Source organism: Trachymyrmex cornetzi, unplaced genomic scaffold, assembly GCF_001594075.2.
Source record: "Trachymyrmex cornetzi isolate Tcor2-1 unplaced genomic scaffold, Tcor1.1 scaffold1501, whole genome shotgun sequence".
Taxonomy (NCBI): domain Eukaryota; kingdom Metazoa; phylum Arthropoda; class Insecta; order Hymenoptera; family Formicidae; genus Trachymyrmex; species Trachymyrmex cornetzi.
Genome location: NW_017296094.1, coordinates 80,486 through 96,368, shown reverse-complemented (window position 1 = coordinate 96,368; position 15,883 = coordinate 80,486). Strand labels below are relative to the sequence as shown.

General features: G+C 29.7%; 1 protein-coding gene across 1 annotated transcript in view; it reads left to right on the top strand.

Moving 5' to 3' along the window:
- The first annotated feature begins 10,775 nt into the window (after window positions 1-10,775).
- LOC108758095 (trace amine-associated receptor 9) overlaps window positions 10,776-15,883 on the top strand; it is a 47,051-nt gene continuing 41,943 nt past the window's right edge. Inside the window, exons 1-3 of the mRNA XM_018502878.1 lie at window positions 10,776-11,053; window positions 11,716-12,030; window positions 13,562-13,687. Of these exons, the coding sequence (XP_018358380.1) occupies window positions 11,809-12,030; window positions 13,562-13,687 (348 nt within the window). The 5' untranslated portion in view covers window positions 10,776-11,053; window positions 11,716-11,808. The remainder of the gene's footprint in view (window positions 11,054-11,715; window positions 12,031-13,561; window positions 13,688-15,883) is intronic.

Sequence of the window (15,883 nt, the reverse complement as noted above, 5' to 3'; positions counted from 1 at the left end):
TTTAGACTTTTAATATAAAAATTCAAAAATTATACACAAATAGATAATAATTTAATTAAATTTAATAAAATTATTATCAAAAAAACAGTGACTAAAATAATTTAAAAAATATATTCTTCTATTCTATTAAACTCTTTTGAAATAATCTGTGTGTGGATAGGAGACTATTATCGATATAAATCGATAATAAATATGCATATTAAAATTTTAAAACAAAAGCACTAGCATGAATTAATATACGTACATTATTAAGCGAGTAACAATATTACGATTTTATGTACATTTACCGCATGATATGCATGTAACTCAATGGAACATAATTATTGTAATAGAATATTCTTTGTAATTTAATGAGATACGTATAAAGATCATCAAAAATAAATTATTAATCAAAAGTTAATTTCCAACACGATAAGCTTGATAATATAATGACAAAGAATGGAAGTTTGTGATATGAAACCTAACATAAAATTGATCGAGCGTGACCATATCGCACGAACTGTAATATATTCCGATTCAGCGCTCCAAGAAGAGCGAAAGAATATATCCCCTAAAAATCCATGGACGGCGATATATCTCAGCTATAGAAAAGCCACTGAGAGATAATAAAAAAGACTTACCGCACGGTTTCGTCTCTCACCATTAGAGCTAACGATCGTGAGTCGTTACATTACATAGGTACGCCGATCGAACCACACTAGAATGCACTCCGCGGAGTAGTATATCTCGCGTGTAGTCAACCATTACGATGGTAGTTCTATGAGTTCAATGTTCAATCGCTTACTCACGTGATAGAAATGATAGCAGTGAAACTTTATGGAAACGATAGTAAGAGGTGACAACCATCGTTTGATCACACGAAAAAAAATTTTAATTTTACCATCTAAATGCATCCGGCGTCGATGCGACTATATCGTTGGTGCCGATGAGCTCCGTTCCGTTCCGTCGTTACGGATGGATGGCAGTTTCTGACATAATAAAGCCATTCCCGACTTAATTCCTGTCCTTCCTAGTCGCAGAGTATGCTGGTGTTCGACCATCGTCGTGTCTGTACTTTCGCTTTGCTACTATTATCGGCCAAGTGACTACGAGTGAACGGTGTCTCAGCCGGCGAAGTTCTTAGAGAGGACTACCGTGCTGTCTTGGTACCGCAGCGATACGAATCGGTCCCGCCAACGAACTTACTTACGCGACTTATCAGTGCTGTTCTTATCTGTTCCGTGTCGCTCAACTATAACGAAGTTACGGACTCTCTAAGGAAAACGGTGAACTGCGTTCGTTCTGCAATTTCTTCCTCCATTACATTATATCTATGTCTTGTCACCTCGTTTTAGGTGCAGACGTTCTTTATATTGGAATTGTACAACAATTAGATAGAATTGTTCTATGTTAGCAGTAGAATAAAATAAATAAGGAAAAGCGAAATTTAATATAATACTTTATCAAGATGACACGATAGAGAACTATAATCAAATTTTTTTCTATTAAAATCAATTAATTTTACATTATTCAAATGTAAACCTAAAAAATAAGAAACAGAGCAAGAGCAATATGAAAATTAAAAAGACTTTGGTGACGAAGGTGCCGAAAATAAGATATAAAATCGAAAACGTATGGTATCTTCATTTTTTTGTTAAAACATATGCAGAAGCAATATTGAAAAGTTCGTGAAGACGCCCGAATAACTTTGAGCATATCTGCGTTAGTATAACATAAAGCGGGAAAAGCTGACATCGTCAGGAAGTTAGAATATTCTACTTTGTCACGCCGCTTGAATATTCCGTAGACTTCATGTAAGACCAACATTGTTTTCGCAAATGATATACCGTACAACCCCAAACGAGAAGAACTTCTGAAAGTTTGGATATATCCTACAGAAGAAATGTATAATGCGCACTTGGAATGAAACTTTTGAATTCATTTTGCAACAGTTTCATCTTATGTTTCCACAGACCTGGTTTAGGGCGTAATGAACCTATTAATATGCTCGCATTTGTTATAATAATCTACAATATTGTTTGCGCGATTTGAAAAAATTCAGGATTAAAGGTGAATGAAAAAAATGATTCTAACAGACGCTAAATACATGGGTATCAAACATTTTTATATTACATACTACAAATAAAATGGCAAATTTTCATCAATATTTTGTATCTCAATAAGTAGTAAGTATTTGTTATAGGAGCTTTTTAGGATGTTTTTTATATTGATACGCTTTTTCAAAAATTCTATCATTTTTTAGTTTTTAGAAACTTCGCTTTGAATTATTTCCCAGACAGCACACAATATTTTATAAATATTTATTATAAATATTATGAAATACTTATTAGAATAGTTATAGTAAATGCTATAAAAATACTTAATGAGACATTATAATTCAAATAAAAAATACTTATTAGAAATATTTATTTATATTTATCATAAATATTGCATAAAATATTTAGTCTATATTGTAATAATATTTTGCGAATAAAGCTTTATATAAAATATGTGTAAAATATCTATATAACATTTCAAAAAATGAATATTAATAAACATTTATCATAAATATTCTGTGCTGTCTGGGTTATGTAATAACGCAAATTAGTAATATATATTATAGTCATAAGAAATTTAGATATGTTTTTATAATATGTGATAAAAATAAATGTGATACATGAAGTTGTTTATGCATAATTTTAAGTAATATATTGAAATAATAATACTTATTGCCAATATTTTTTAATGTCAAAGAATTACACTGATTTGTAAGGTTTCTGTTTCTTAACAACTAAATGATGATTTTATGTATTTACTCCATAAAATAAAAGAAAAGTTGTAAATTATTTAAATTTGTAGAATTTAAAAAAAAACAAAGTCTTTAATTTCTCAAAATATGTGAGTAACGGAATTTTTTATCCTTATATTTATTTTAGTAATAAAGAATATAAGAATCAAATGTTAAGAACTTTGTTAGTACATAAAGTACTAAAAAATAAATCAATACAATCGGTTTAATGATCTATATTTACACTAATGAAAGATTCCATGATTTAAGCGTTATCCTTGCTTATTTTATGCATTTCTGAAATTTACGACTATCATGAACAGTAGGTAATCTCATTCAATTCATTAAAATTTTCTACACCATTACGCGCAGCTTTGTCAATTTATCGAGACTATTTGCAATTATCAACGTAAATTACTATTACACTGAAACCAGCGTTCAAGCTGGTGTGTTAAACTAATAACATGTCGTTAAAATGAAAATATTGTGAAACTAGTGTTCTATCTTTATTAGCTAATATTTCGGAGCTGTCCGTTTAGTTGCTATTTGGAGAGAAGTTTCGAATTTACCTCGCGTGTTATTTTAATGAAACAACGACGCGATGTTTGCTCGTGTAATTGCAGGAAACGAAGCTGCTCGCCTTTATTCGCCGATAGCAGGCACGTGTGCGTAAAGTATATGACGTATTGATCGTGCGAAAGCTGTTCATAGAGAATGCAAAATGTGTGTTGTGTATTGGTCTATATATGCGAATATGTACATACATAGTATGTGAGACCGTTTCCATTCCATTCGCTTTTCTACCCAAGCGTGAAAACGAGAAAGCTGGCAAGTCAACATTATTTATTGATTGCACACCAAGTAAATTAAATTGAAGGTTCGAGTGCAACAACCAAGCGAGCTCAGTTTTCTCGATAAACAAGTTAGTTGCCATTTGTTCTGAATGAATGGTAGCCTACTGAATGCAAAAAAGTTTGAATGCTAACAATAATTTAGCATATGATGGAAAAGGCAGACTGCGGACAGTTTTGATATTGAACATAACCACTCGTAAAATTGACAGCGGATTTTCCTAATAATCGAAATGTATTGTAAATGCAGATATCAAAGACTGCGTTCAGCAGAGAAAACTAATTAGTGAGCGCTAAGTGATTCTTTTATATGACTGGTTCTTGCCTTTAGTTCTTCGCTGGACCTAAGTGGAAATAATCACATTAAAAAAGCACTAAGCACACTTACTGATCAGTTTTCTCTGTTGAACATAGCCAATGTATCCCACATTTATTTCATTTACCACTGTGAAATAAAATTAAGAATAATATTCTATAAAATCTTTTACGAATAGATATTTTAATATACTGCACTTTATCTGCATCGAATAAGCAATAAGCTATTGTATTGTACGAAAAGGATTGTTAGCGATATAAAAGCATATATGCCAGCTGCATCTTTGCTTTAATATATGCAAAACGAATAGCAGGAGCGAAGTCTAAAGCAGCAGTGCGAATAATAGATTCGAATACGCGAATAGAGCGAGCTTTAATATTGGGACAGTGTCTGTCGAATTATTACTGAAAAGAACTGGAGGAGTCCTCGCAAAGGTGTGAATGAAGAAAAGAATTTCCAGCACTGAGCAGGGAATTAATGTACCTTGGATTTACTTTTTAATTACAGAATAATTCCGGTATCTACGCTGCGCGAGCAGAAGAAATAGAGAAAGTTGAAGTAATGTGTACGCAACTGATCTGTTATATGCCTTTATATTATATATTAGTATTGTGTTGTGATTTCAGTTTCCTACTGTTAATATTGATAAAATTACTATCAGTTAAATCGATTTGTCAATGTAATGAATAATTCATATATCGTAATCCATATAAAATGATTATTGTAGAAATTGCAAAGGGTTTAACGATATTTGATGATACATAAGTGTAAGGTAATAATAAAGAATAGAGTATAGCAAAATACAAATGCTTATAGCTCTTATATTCCTTGTTCAGTTTGATGTCTTGTATATCCTGTTTGGGATATACGGCATTTTTAGCGGACGAGATTTATGCCCAAAGCATACAGATTGGATTCAGTGCAGTAAATGCAATAAATGCATTACATAAAATATGTACGTCATGTCATAACACTTGTAATATATGTAAAAGATTGTAATTTATATTATCTCTTACTGCGTACAAATACATATTTATCATTTTTATTATTTAATAAAACTTTAATAAAACATATTTTATAAGTTATTGTGTCATTTTATATCTTATTATTTATAAGCATTATTTGTAAATTTTTCATGGGTGTACTTCCTGACTATAACATCACTCACCCTTCTCATAAATACTCATGCGTATATCTCACCTCTACAGAATATACAGCAAAAACACAAAAGTTTTAAGTCCTCTTTTTAATACAAAAAATAAATAATTCTGATTTTTAATATTTTTTTCATAGCAGTAGACAGTATAAAGTTTTTACTTGTCATTATTACCTTAAACATAGTAAATAATACTTAGGCTCAGTTTCACAACTTAGGTCCAGCTTCACAACTCATAGTTAACTCTTAACCGAGGTTCAACCTGTTTCTTATCTCTTTCCAATTCTAGAATTGGAAAGGGATAATGAATGAGCTGAATCTCGGTTAAGAATTAATCATGAATTGTGGAACTAAACCTTACAGTTAACTCTTAACCGAGATTCAACCACAGACTTCTATAAATAGACTGTCGATTTCGCCTCCATGTTTGAAGATAGCACTGAGCAGCGCCATATGTGTTCACTCACATGTATAAACATAAAACACGGATATTAACGTTAGTGTTTTCATATAAATTTACGTGATACTCACAGACATGATGCACACATACGCATATGTGAATTGAACAAAGACAAATCGAAAACAAGGACAGATCGAATCAGGTTAATCTCTTTCTATCATATTTAGTCTGCAGTTTATTTATAAAAATCTGTGGGTTCAACTTATTTTTCCTGTCTTTCCAATTCTAGAATCGGAAAGAGATGAGAAGTACATTGAACTTCGGTTAAGAGTTAACCGTGAGTGATGGAACTGGGCCTTAATAAATTAAGTTTTTGTTAGGTGCAGAGCTTATACCGATGTTACCCTACCAAAATCTAATATCGCCGAAGGTATTCTGGCGCTCGTTAGCTACCTTCTTGTTTTTCAATTCCTCACCCGTGATTGTGCACGATTTGCAGTATTAAGGGGCGATTTGATCTTACAATTAAACGGGTTATCCAATTCTTCGATAATCAATACGCCGTTAATTGTCGGTTTGATTTATAATTAAGCTTGTAACCAGATAATGAATGCCAAAATGCATCGATCGTGTCCAATTCAGGATATGGTAAACAATACGATGCTCGAACTATGTATGTTCGTAAATTCAACTATACCTTTCGAATTTTTTGTTTTGAAAAGCGTCTTTTTCAGCACATATATCTCCCACTTAGAAAATAAATGTGTTATAATATGTTACTATAATTCCTACATTATTTTTTTATCACAAGTCTCACATTATGTATGGTTTACATTAATTATGTATGGTTTAATGTTGCTATCCAGGTAGCACCTATTAGTTCATATACATTTTATATACGTTTTCTAAACGTATCTAATGTTCTATAAACGTTTAAGAAACGTATATAAAACCAACAAGTGTTACTGAGGTACTATATAGGTATCTGGTACATAATTGCCCGGTAAAAAATTTTTTTTGCATGAATATATATAAATATGTATAAACATACATAAACACGCATAAATATTCATAAACATGTATAATTATATATAAAATATGTCCGTATATGTTCATACATCCTTTTTTCTTTCATAAAATTACTTTTTAGTATAATAAAAATAATAATATAAAGATAATATGCGTTTCGCGGGTTTCCTCCGTATCCAGATCCATTCTGGCATTTCAAGTATGGATCTGGACATAGAGGAGAAACCCGCGAAACGCATAACCTTTATATTATTATTTCTATTACACTAAAAAGTAATAACCTTTATATAGAAAGCACCCGTGGAAGTCTCAAGAATATTAGAAATAATAATAGTAATATGAAAACATTAAAAATAATTATAAAGATAATTTTCGCACTATTTGTTTTAGAAAAAAATCAAGTTTGAAGAAATGTAAAAAAATTATTTATGTATAATTATATATAAAATTATGTATGAGCAATTTTTTTTATATTTTTCCAAACTTGTTTTTTTCTAAAACAAACAATGGGGAAATTATCCTTTTCATTATTTTTTATGTTTTCACGTGTTACTATTATTATTTCTAATACACTAAAAAGTAATTTTACGAAAGAAAGAAGGATATATGAACATGTATGGACTTCATATATAATTATACATGTTATGAATATTTATGAATGTTTATGTATGTTTCTACATATTTATACATATTCATGCATAACAAATTTTTTACCGGGTGTTAAAATATAATAAATTATGAATTGTAGTTATATAACTTAGCTTCAAAAAAAATATTTCTAAATAGTAATCACATTTATTACATTATTTTTAAAAATAAATGTTATTCTAAAAGAATTGTTGGTACTATTTTTACAAATTAGTTTCTTATGCCAGTTCATTCAAATTCGTATTTTTTATTTCATTGAATTGGTTTATTAAAAGATATATATTATACGTATCTGCACCCAAAGTATACAAATACCAGTTTTATGTAATTGTAGGTTATGTTGCAAAGAGAAGCCATTTTATGAATAAATTACGTAATTATAATTTCTCATAAATTAAAAAAATATGCGCTTTGAAATTAGCAAAAGTAATATAGCGAGAAACTAATTAAAACTACAAAATTCCGTAATTTTAAAATCCTTTTTTTAGTATTTTGATAAAATGTAACATAAAATATATTGCTCTTTATACTTCCACAAAAATTATTTGCCACTGACTATATGTTAATAATACAGTACAGACTTTCGAGCAAAAATGTCGACTATGAATATACTTAAATATTTAAAAACTGTTTATATTCACCCTGAATAAATAGACATTATATCAAATATATCAAATAATAAACAGGTTTTAGAAAAATTAAATAAAATTATAATACAATCCCAATTTTTTAAATAATAAAGCTTACAAATAAAAAACTATCTTTAACGTTTTATGTAGAATAGGTACAGTTTGTTTACAGTTCCGATTACATACAAAACGATTCGTCAATCATGACTAATCCTTAAAAAGGTTTGATTATATAATTTGTCCATTCAAAAAAATGGAATTTAAAGATTGAAATTCCTAAAATTATATCAATCAGAATAAGTATTTACTTTTATCGTTCTAGTTATTAATCAAATATTATGCAATCTTAACAATATGGTGACTTTTATCTGAGATGTTTGATTGGTCAATTTTTTTATCTGTACAACTATGTTTTTACTAGATTAGGACTTTAAAGAAGAAAATTTTGAAAATCAAAAATATTTATGAAAATAGAAAATGAATGGTTAAAAATCTAGTCAATACCTAATTCATAATTTTTTATTCAATATTTTTATATCAAAATGCAAATATATTGAATATTCAATATTATTGAATAGCGATAAACATTTCTAATACAATACAATATTGTATAAACAAGTGTGTAATTAACAAATATGTTTACTTAAATCTCCGAGTGAAATGTTATGACAAAACTTCTATATAATTAACGTAATAACAAGCGAATGAATAACAAGCAAATAATTTTAATTTATTCAGTCACATCTATTAGAATAATGTCTGTCTAAGCTTTTAGCTTATCTTACAATTAGTAAGCGGATTAATAGCGCATTAATTTTCAATATTTGCTCGCGCATTCACGCGTGGAATCAATACATTAATTATCACCTGAAAATCAGACGGCTGATGTTAACTGGTACTGGCTTTGATTCTAAATGAAATTTGCGGTGAAAGGAAACGTCCGATATCTGCACAAATATCCAATTAATTTTTCCATTTCTGGCATTTCGATGAACAAACAGATTCTTTCAAATTTTAATTACGATTGACGCAAGTCAGTGTATATCCAAAACAGCCTTCCTTCATCTAGCATGTAAGAGATTTACAATTAATTATTCACAGTACAAAGGATCGAGCAGGACTGAACTTATTGCGGAAGAGCATGATCCGTATGAATTCACGGAAGATCTATTCGGCACCGACATAGTGTAACGCATCAACGATTCACCGTCAATGCGAACGGAATTGACGCGCGCGATCGATCAACGTCGAATTCGCGGACCAACGGCTTCGTTCGTTTACGTGGTACAAATAAAATTCTCGGAAACGAAGCGGGATGTGCCCGTACGCTTGATTGTTGGAAATATTGCGGGCAAGAGCAAATAAAACGTCGCAAACTCGAAACGTACGAGTTTCAAACGCAGTCTCTGATTCCGTAGAAAGCTCTCACATAACGGTGTAAAATGGGAATGTCGATAAGTATTCGAAGAGAAAGTCATAGTCGAATTTCAAGATTAATTATAGGTATAGTTTAACGTATATAAGTGTGGAATAACAAGGAATTTACAGTCTACTTCTGTATCTTTACACGATGTCTTAGCATTTAGTATGCATTTTTTAAGTAGAGGAAAGTCGCCGATACTGACATAGGTCTCCTAAAGTGACACCCCCTTATTTTTCGGAAACTAACTATTGCACTTTATTAATACTAGTAAAATCATGATCTGTTTAGCTAATTAAAGAAGTACAAACTCATAATTCGTAGATTCGTGGCTTGTTTCTATATCAAATCAGCTTAAAACGAATTCTACAAATGCAAAAATAAAATTCTTACGATTTTCTTTTGCAAATTGTGAGGTTTAAATAATAGTCACTATATTATTGATAATATTACTTCATTTTAAATACTTGTAATTTCCGAAATAAGTTTTATTTATATTATTTTTTCTCTTAGTCTTTTCATAATACGATTTTTAATTTAAAATTGGGGTGCAGCGTAAACCGCCACATCTGTCCGTAGAATAGACCATGACTTAACTTAATCTTTATAATGTTGCTTTATAGTGTCAAATAAGTCTATTGGAGCTAAAGGCAATCGTGCATATATGGAACAACTCTAGAAAAACTATCGCGTTACATATTTGCATCTTGCAGAACAGCATAAAGTAAATATGCATATAATTCAATAAAAATGTTTTATAACGAAGTAAAATGATTCTGAAAAATCATATATACATTCATTTATAGGACTTTATACAGTTAATTCCTGTAAAAGAAAAAGAATAGGAATACGTAGCATTACTGCCTACTGTGTCAGTTTTGAAGCCCATTTTGTCAGACGCTCATTTTTGCATAACTTATGAAAAACTTAATTATTGCAAAATTGCTAACAGTATTATAAAAATTGCTTATACTATCTGATAGAAGACACTTTTTATTTTGTATTTATGTTTTTGAAGTTGTATTTTTACCTTTTGTTTAAGAAATATTGTCTAAAAACAAAGTGATGTGTCGGTATCGGCGACTTTCTTCTAAAATTATATAAACAATGTGTGTAAAAATTACATAGTTTATAGCAAAAATATATAAAATTGTATGTTTTTACAAGAATTATAGTACTTTTATCTTAAATTTGAAAAATATATACCTTTATATTAGAAAAAGTACAATAACAAATTTTATAATTTCTATTTATTTGTAAGATGTGACATTCTCAAATTTCTTTCATATTCTGAGGATTTATCTCCAAAGAATATTCTATATAGTTATGTATAGTTTATGTATAGTTATATAATATTTAATATATGTATATTTTATAATTATATACATAAAGTAATTATCAAGTTTTTCCTTTTCTTGTCACAAATGTTACTCGGTAGACAGGCAGTAAGACAAACACTTCGTAATTTGCATGTGCAAATGAATGAAAAATTCGTTGAACAGAAAACAGATTTTATGTGTTATTTTTATCCGCTTTATTTTCTTTTCTTGCAGAGCTTGTCTTCTCATTCGCATGCTCGTAGATGCTGTGGATCCAAGCTGAGATGCACTGCGTATCAAGAATCTATTACACGTCGAAGTTACACATCATTTTGCAAATGCACACAGACGACTCGTGAGTCGTGAGCGGACTTTCGAGTGCGTCATTAGACGCGCTCAAACGTTCGCAACTGTGCACATTCTCAACGACCTCGATGATGAAGAAGCAGTGCTTAAAAAAGCTGGTCGGCCATCATCAAGGCGGACTCTCGAAAATTCGCGACCGACAGGGATGAAAAGTACGTTAAGATATTTAATTATCAACATTACTTTGCCTTTATTTCCTCTTTTTAAGGCTTATCTTGTTCAATTTTATTGACAGAAAAAATAGTCGGATTTAAAATAACAACTTACATAATTTCTTTTTATTATACTAAAAGAATATACAGTATTTTTAAGAAACATTATTAAATATAAACATTATTAATCTAGAATCTTATTATGACGTATTTTATGACTATATATTGAATAGTATCGTATTTTGTAATTGACAATTTAGTTTTTAATAGAATTTTTGCTACATTAATTTGATTATAAAATAATAAAATCAAATTAATATATAACAAAATTACATTAAGATTCATAATTAAATATTTGCATAATTAAACAATTATAAAATTTCTTTCAAAATTTACTATACTGTAAATATGTCAAAATATAATCGAATTTTATATTAAAAAAATTATTTTTAAGTGTACAAAATACGTGAAGAATAATTTAATCTTCAGAAGTTATTTAATATATCTGTACTGGAATTGTATTAAAGATTTTATATCTATAATATTAAACAAGATTATAAGATTCATTATTATGTAAGACTCCTTTCGAAATTTATTGCACATAAATTATATGATACAGACAGAGTATAATAAGATTTCATTTAAAAAAAGATTATTTTCAGAAACGTACGAAATACGTGTGCCTCGAGCGGGACACGGGTGTCTCGTCTGGGGATTCGACACCGTAATCGCGTGGGGAAATAAACGACCAAACGATGATGATGGAACACAAACAAACGATACTGCTGGCACCCTCACTCAGCAACAGCAGTTGTTGGCGAAGCGGCACATCCGATGCCGCTTGGACAGGTCCAGGTCCTGGAGAGCTGATACGAGCTGCTCTGATATTGCTACTCAGTCTTGGTATCCTATGCGCCAATCTACTGGTGATATGTGTTATCAATAGCAGACAGTACAGCAAATATATACATGCTCAGGTAAGTTGGTACATTTAAGATATGTAATTTGATTTACGCAACTTTTTAAAAACAAACTAAAGTTCGTTGCTCTATTGACAAAATTTCTAACTTGTTAAATATAAATTTTAAAAGTAAATCCTTTTATTTTTATTGTAAAATAATAGTAATTACGAAATCTGTAAAAATCTCAAACTTTTAGAATGTTGAAAAGAACAATACAGATTTTCCTGAAAATTTCGCTTGTTATTTGAAGGATGGAAATAGGATTAAAATAATCTCAATGAAAAACATTCTTTATATATAAATATCTAAATACATTAGCTCACAAAAAAAAGTTAAAATATTTATACGATGTAATGAAATTAATATTATGTATTTGTTTTTTATCTTATAAAAGGATTACGGTAAAATATTAGTTACGTGAATGTACGAAGGTTTCAGTCGGTGCCATAACTCACAGTCCGTGATGGAAGGGTTCGCGGTATTTTCTCCATTTCTCTCTTCTTCCTATGTAAATCAGTCTGAAGTGGTTAGCTGCTCGAAATACAGGACAGTCATGTTTCTGGGTTCTAAATGAGTACCGTCGAGTTTCATAGAGACTGATGATGCCCGCAAAAAATTGTACATTTACAAATATTTCATTTCTTATTTTTTTATTAATTAAATTTTTCTGTTATTATACGCGTTCGTAATATACTGAGAATATCTTTACTAAAACGCAATAGACGTACATGCAATAAAGCATTCCTTAATATTAATCGATTTTTATTGCATAAATATGTAAATTTTTCTGGAGAAAAGATACGTATATAGATTAGATAACTTCTATAACTGTAGTGGGTACGTAAAATATATCCTTATTTCGATGCTGTAAAACCTACATTAGTTTAAATCCTTTTCGAGAAACCGTTATTCTAACAATCGTTTATCTGTTATCGGGATTTATACAATCTCCTACGCTGTAGATATTATCACTAATGAAATTTAACTTTTCTGTACTGCTCTTTCTAACTCCTTCTCAGTTTTTCTTTTTCTACCTAGTGACTTCACACTTTCAGATCTAATTTATGTATATGTAAAAGTTACGTAGCCTACTAAATATGTATATGAAAGTAACTTCAATTTTCCATGCAATTATTAGCGAAAGTAGAAAGTAATAATGTAAAATTGAAGGATAAAACTACATTAAAACTTCAATAATTGAAAACACATTATATTTTTTACTTCGTCTAGAAAATTAAACTCTTTTTTAGTGTTGTATATGTAGGTTTCTATAAACATTTTAATTTAGTAAATAAATTTAATTCAAAGTTAGTCTAAACAGTCAGTTGAATCAATTAATCTAAATCAATTTAAACTGATTCTCATATAGAAATGAACCACAATTAGCGAAAAAAAGTTTCCTTTAAGTCAATCGATATTTTCTCTCGTTACACGTCTCACGACGGAGCTAATATCGCACACGTTACACAACAATTCAACCATTCGGTAATGACGTCCATTGACACTGACCAAGACGATCAACAGGTTCTCTTCAATTTTCTTCCAGCCCAGATATTTGCTGACGAGCTTAGCAAGTAACGATCTAGCGATTGGTCTTTTAGTGACGCCTTTCGGTTTCTTACCAGCTGTTTACGGATGTTGGCCGTACGGTGAAGTGGTCTGTCAAATTCAGGTAACTTTTACAATATTAACTATTTTTTAAATAGTTTTATATTTATCTTTGAACACATAGGTTTGTTATCCTATTATAATTAATGCTACATAAATATAAAATTGATACATATATATAACTTTATAAAATGCATGATGTGAATGATTCAGATAATAAATTAATTAAATATATATTAAGAAGGGCTACAAACCAAGTGAAAACATAAAAATGTAAGTGCGATGGAAATATAATTAGTAAGCGCTAAAACAAATTAAAACAAAAATAAATATAAATAAATATAAAACAAACGGCGTTTCGATTCCGATCGGACCATTATCAATGTTAGACGTGTAAAAACTTTCAATAAATTAATAGTTTAAATATATTTGAAATATCAACGGCCTATAACTAAAAATTACAAGCTACGAAAATAAAAACTTTTGTAATTGTACTGACTTCAGCTGAATGTACAAAAAGATATAGTAAAATAATATACTATGGTTATCGCAACGGTATTAAAAATATTGCTGTTGTATCCAATAGAGATCATCTTTGTAATTTTGCGCAAGATGGTACAGAGAAAACTCGCTATAGACATGTCGCAATACGTCAGTAATATATTAAGTTCATGTTGATGAAAAATAGCTAATAAAAGTCTGTCAAAATAACAATATAAAATATAAAATAAGGAACGTTCGTTAATAAAAGACTCATAAGAAAAACGTTAGTATAAATGGCTTCAAAATATTTTCAATGCTAAGTAACATCAGTCAGAATGTGATAAACATCGCTTTTAACATCAGTCAGAATGTGAAAAAATATAATATCAATTGTATAAAAATTTGAGATTCAAAAAGCAAGCAGTCTGTTAAAATAATATAAAGTTTGAAAAAATATTCGTTGATAAAGAGCTCATATAAAAAAAGAAAAACTCTTAAGATAAATACCTTAAAATTAGTTCCAATGTTAAATAAAATGATATTAGTCAGAATATAAAAATATTGGTAGAACAAAAGGTTTAAAACTCGAGATACAAACAGTGTGTCGATATATGTACAGCAATTTTTGTGTTTTCTTGGTTTGTAGCCCTTCTTAATATTTAATTAATAACTTGATAATATATTTTATATTGATAGTGGTTTTTTTTTATTGTGCCATAATAAATGTTAACTTGAATATAAACGTTGGAGATTATGACATAACTTATAACGTTGAGTGTTAAAGAGCCGTTCAATAACCTCAAACCTCGACAGCATTTCTTTGCCAGAAATCGAGGAATTTATAGGAAATCTCGAAATGGTATTCGCGATGCTTGGCAGGAAATTATTATCGTTTGAAACTCGTGGCTGCGCTTCCGGCAGCCGGTACTTCTTCCGCCATTTCCTCTACCAGTCGGCGACTACGACGTTATCGGAGTTCCTGGCGATAATCTTTACGCATTGCTCCTTTCCCTCCGATCCCTTCCTCGTTCTCTACGCCATCTTCTGAGGTAACGGTCTGATTTGTGACCGTATATTTCTTCATTTCGCACGTGCTAAACTCCGGAATGTACCGTTTCGTTGGCAGATCTCGAATTTCATGGGTATTTGCTTATCTAGCGTAACGGGAAATTACCGTAATACCTTACGTGAAATTAGTAAACATAAGTTATACATATATATTAAATATATATTAAATACAACTTTACTCGCTTTATTACCAACTTTATTTTAATTTATAACAAGTACTTGTCGCGTAGCATAATTTAATGTTTGTTAAAAAATTTATTTTTTTTAATAATAAATAAAGTGCAGCATGTTGTGTAGTATACCTGTACCGCTCTGATTTCTGATTATTTAATGTAACGACACGGTTAATTAACTTATATAATATAAACTATAAAAATTCTACAGGCTCTAATGAATTAAATCAATAAGAAATAAAAAGTCTTTCAGAGCCGATGCTGGATGTTGTTGCAATTACGTTTTATTTAATAAATGAAGACGTTTCGTTTTTTGGTTCGGATTTGGTACGGTAATAAAAAATATTGAGAGACAATTAATTTTAGTAACTTCAAATAATAAAATTTAATAAAAATTTAACAAGGAAACCACAGAAAAAGAAGAAGGGGATTTCCTTGTTAAGTAAAAAAATGTAATCTATTCTGTTATAGTTTTGTTCATATCAATTTCTTTTCGAAACCAAATGCTGGATGTTAATTGATATTTGTGTTTAATC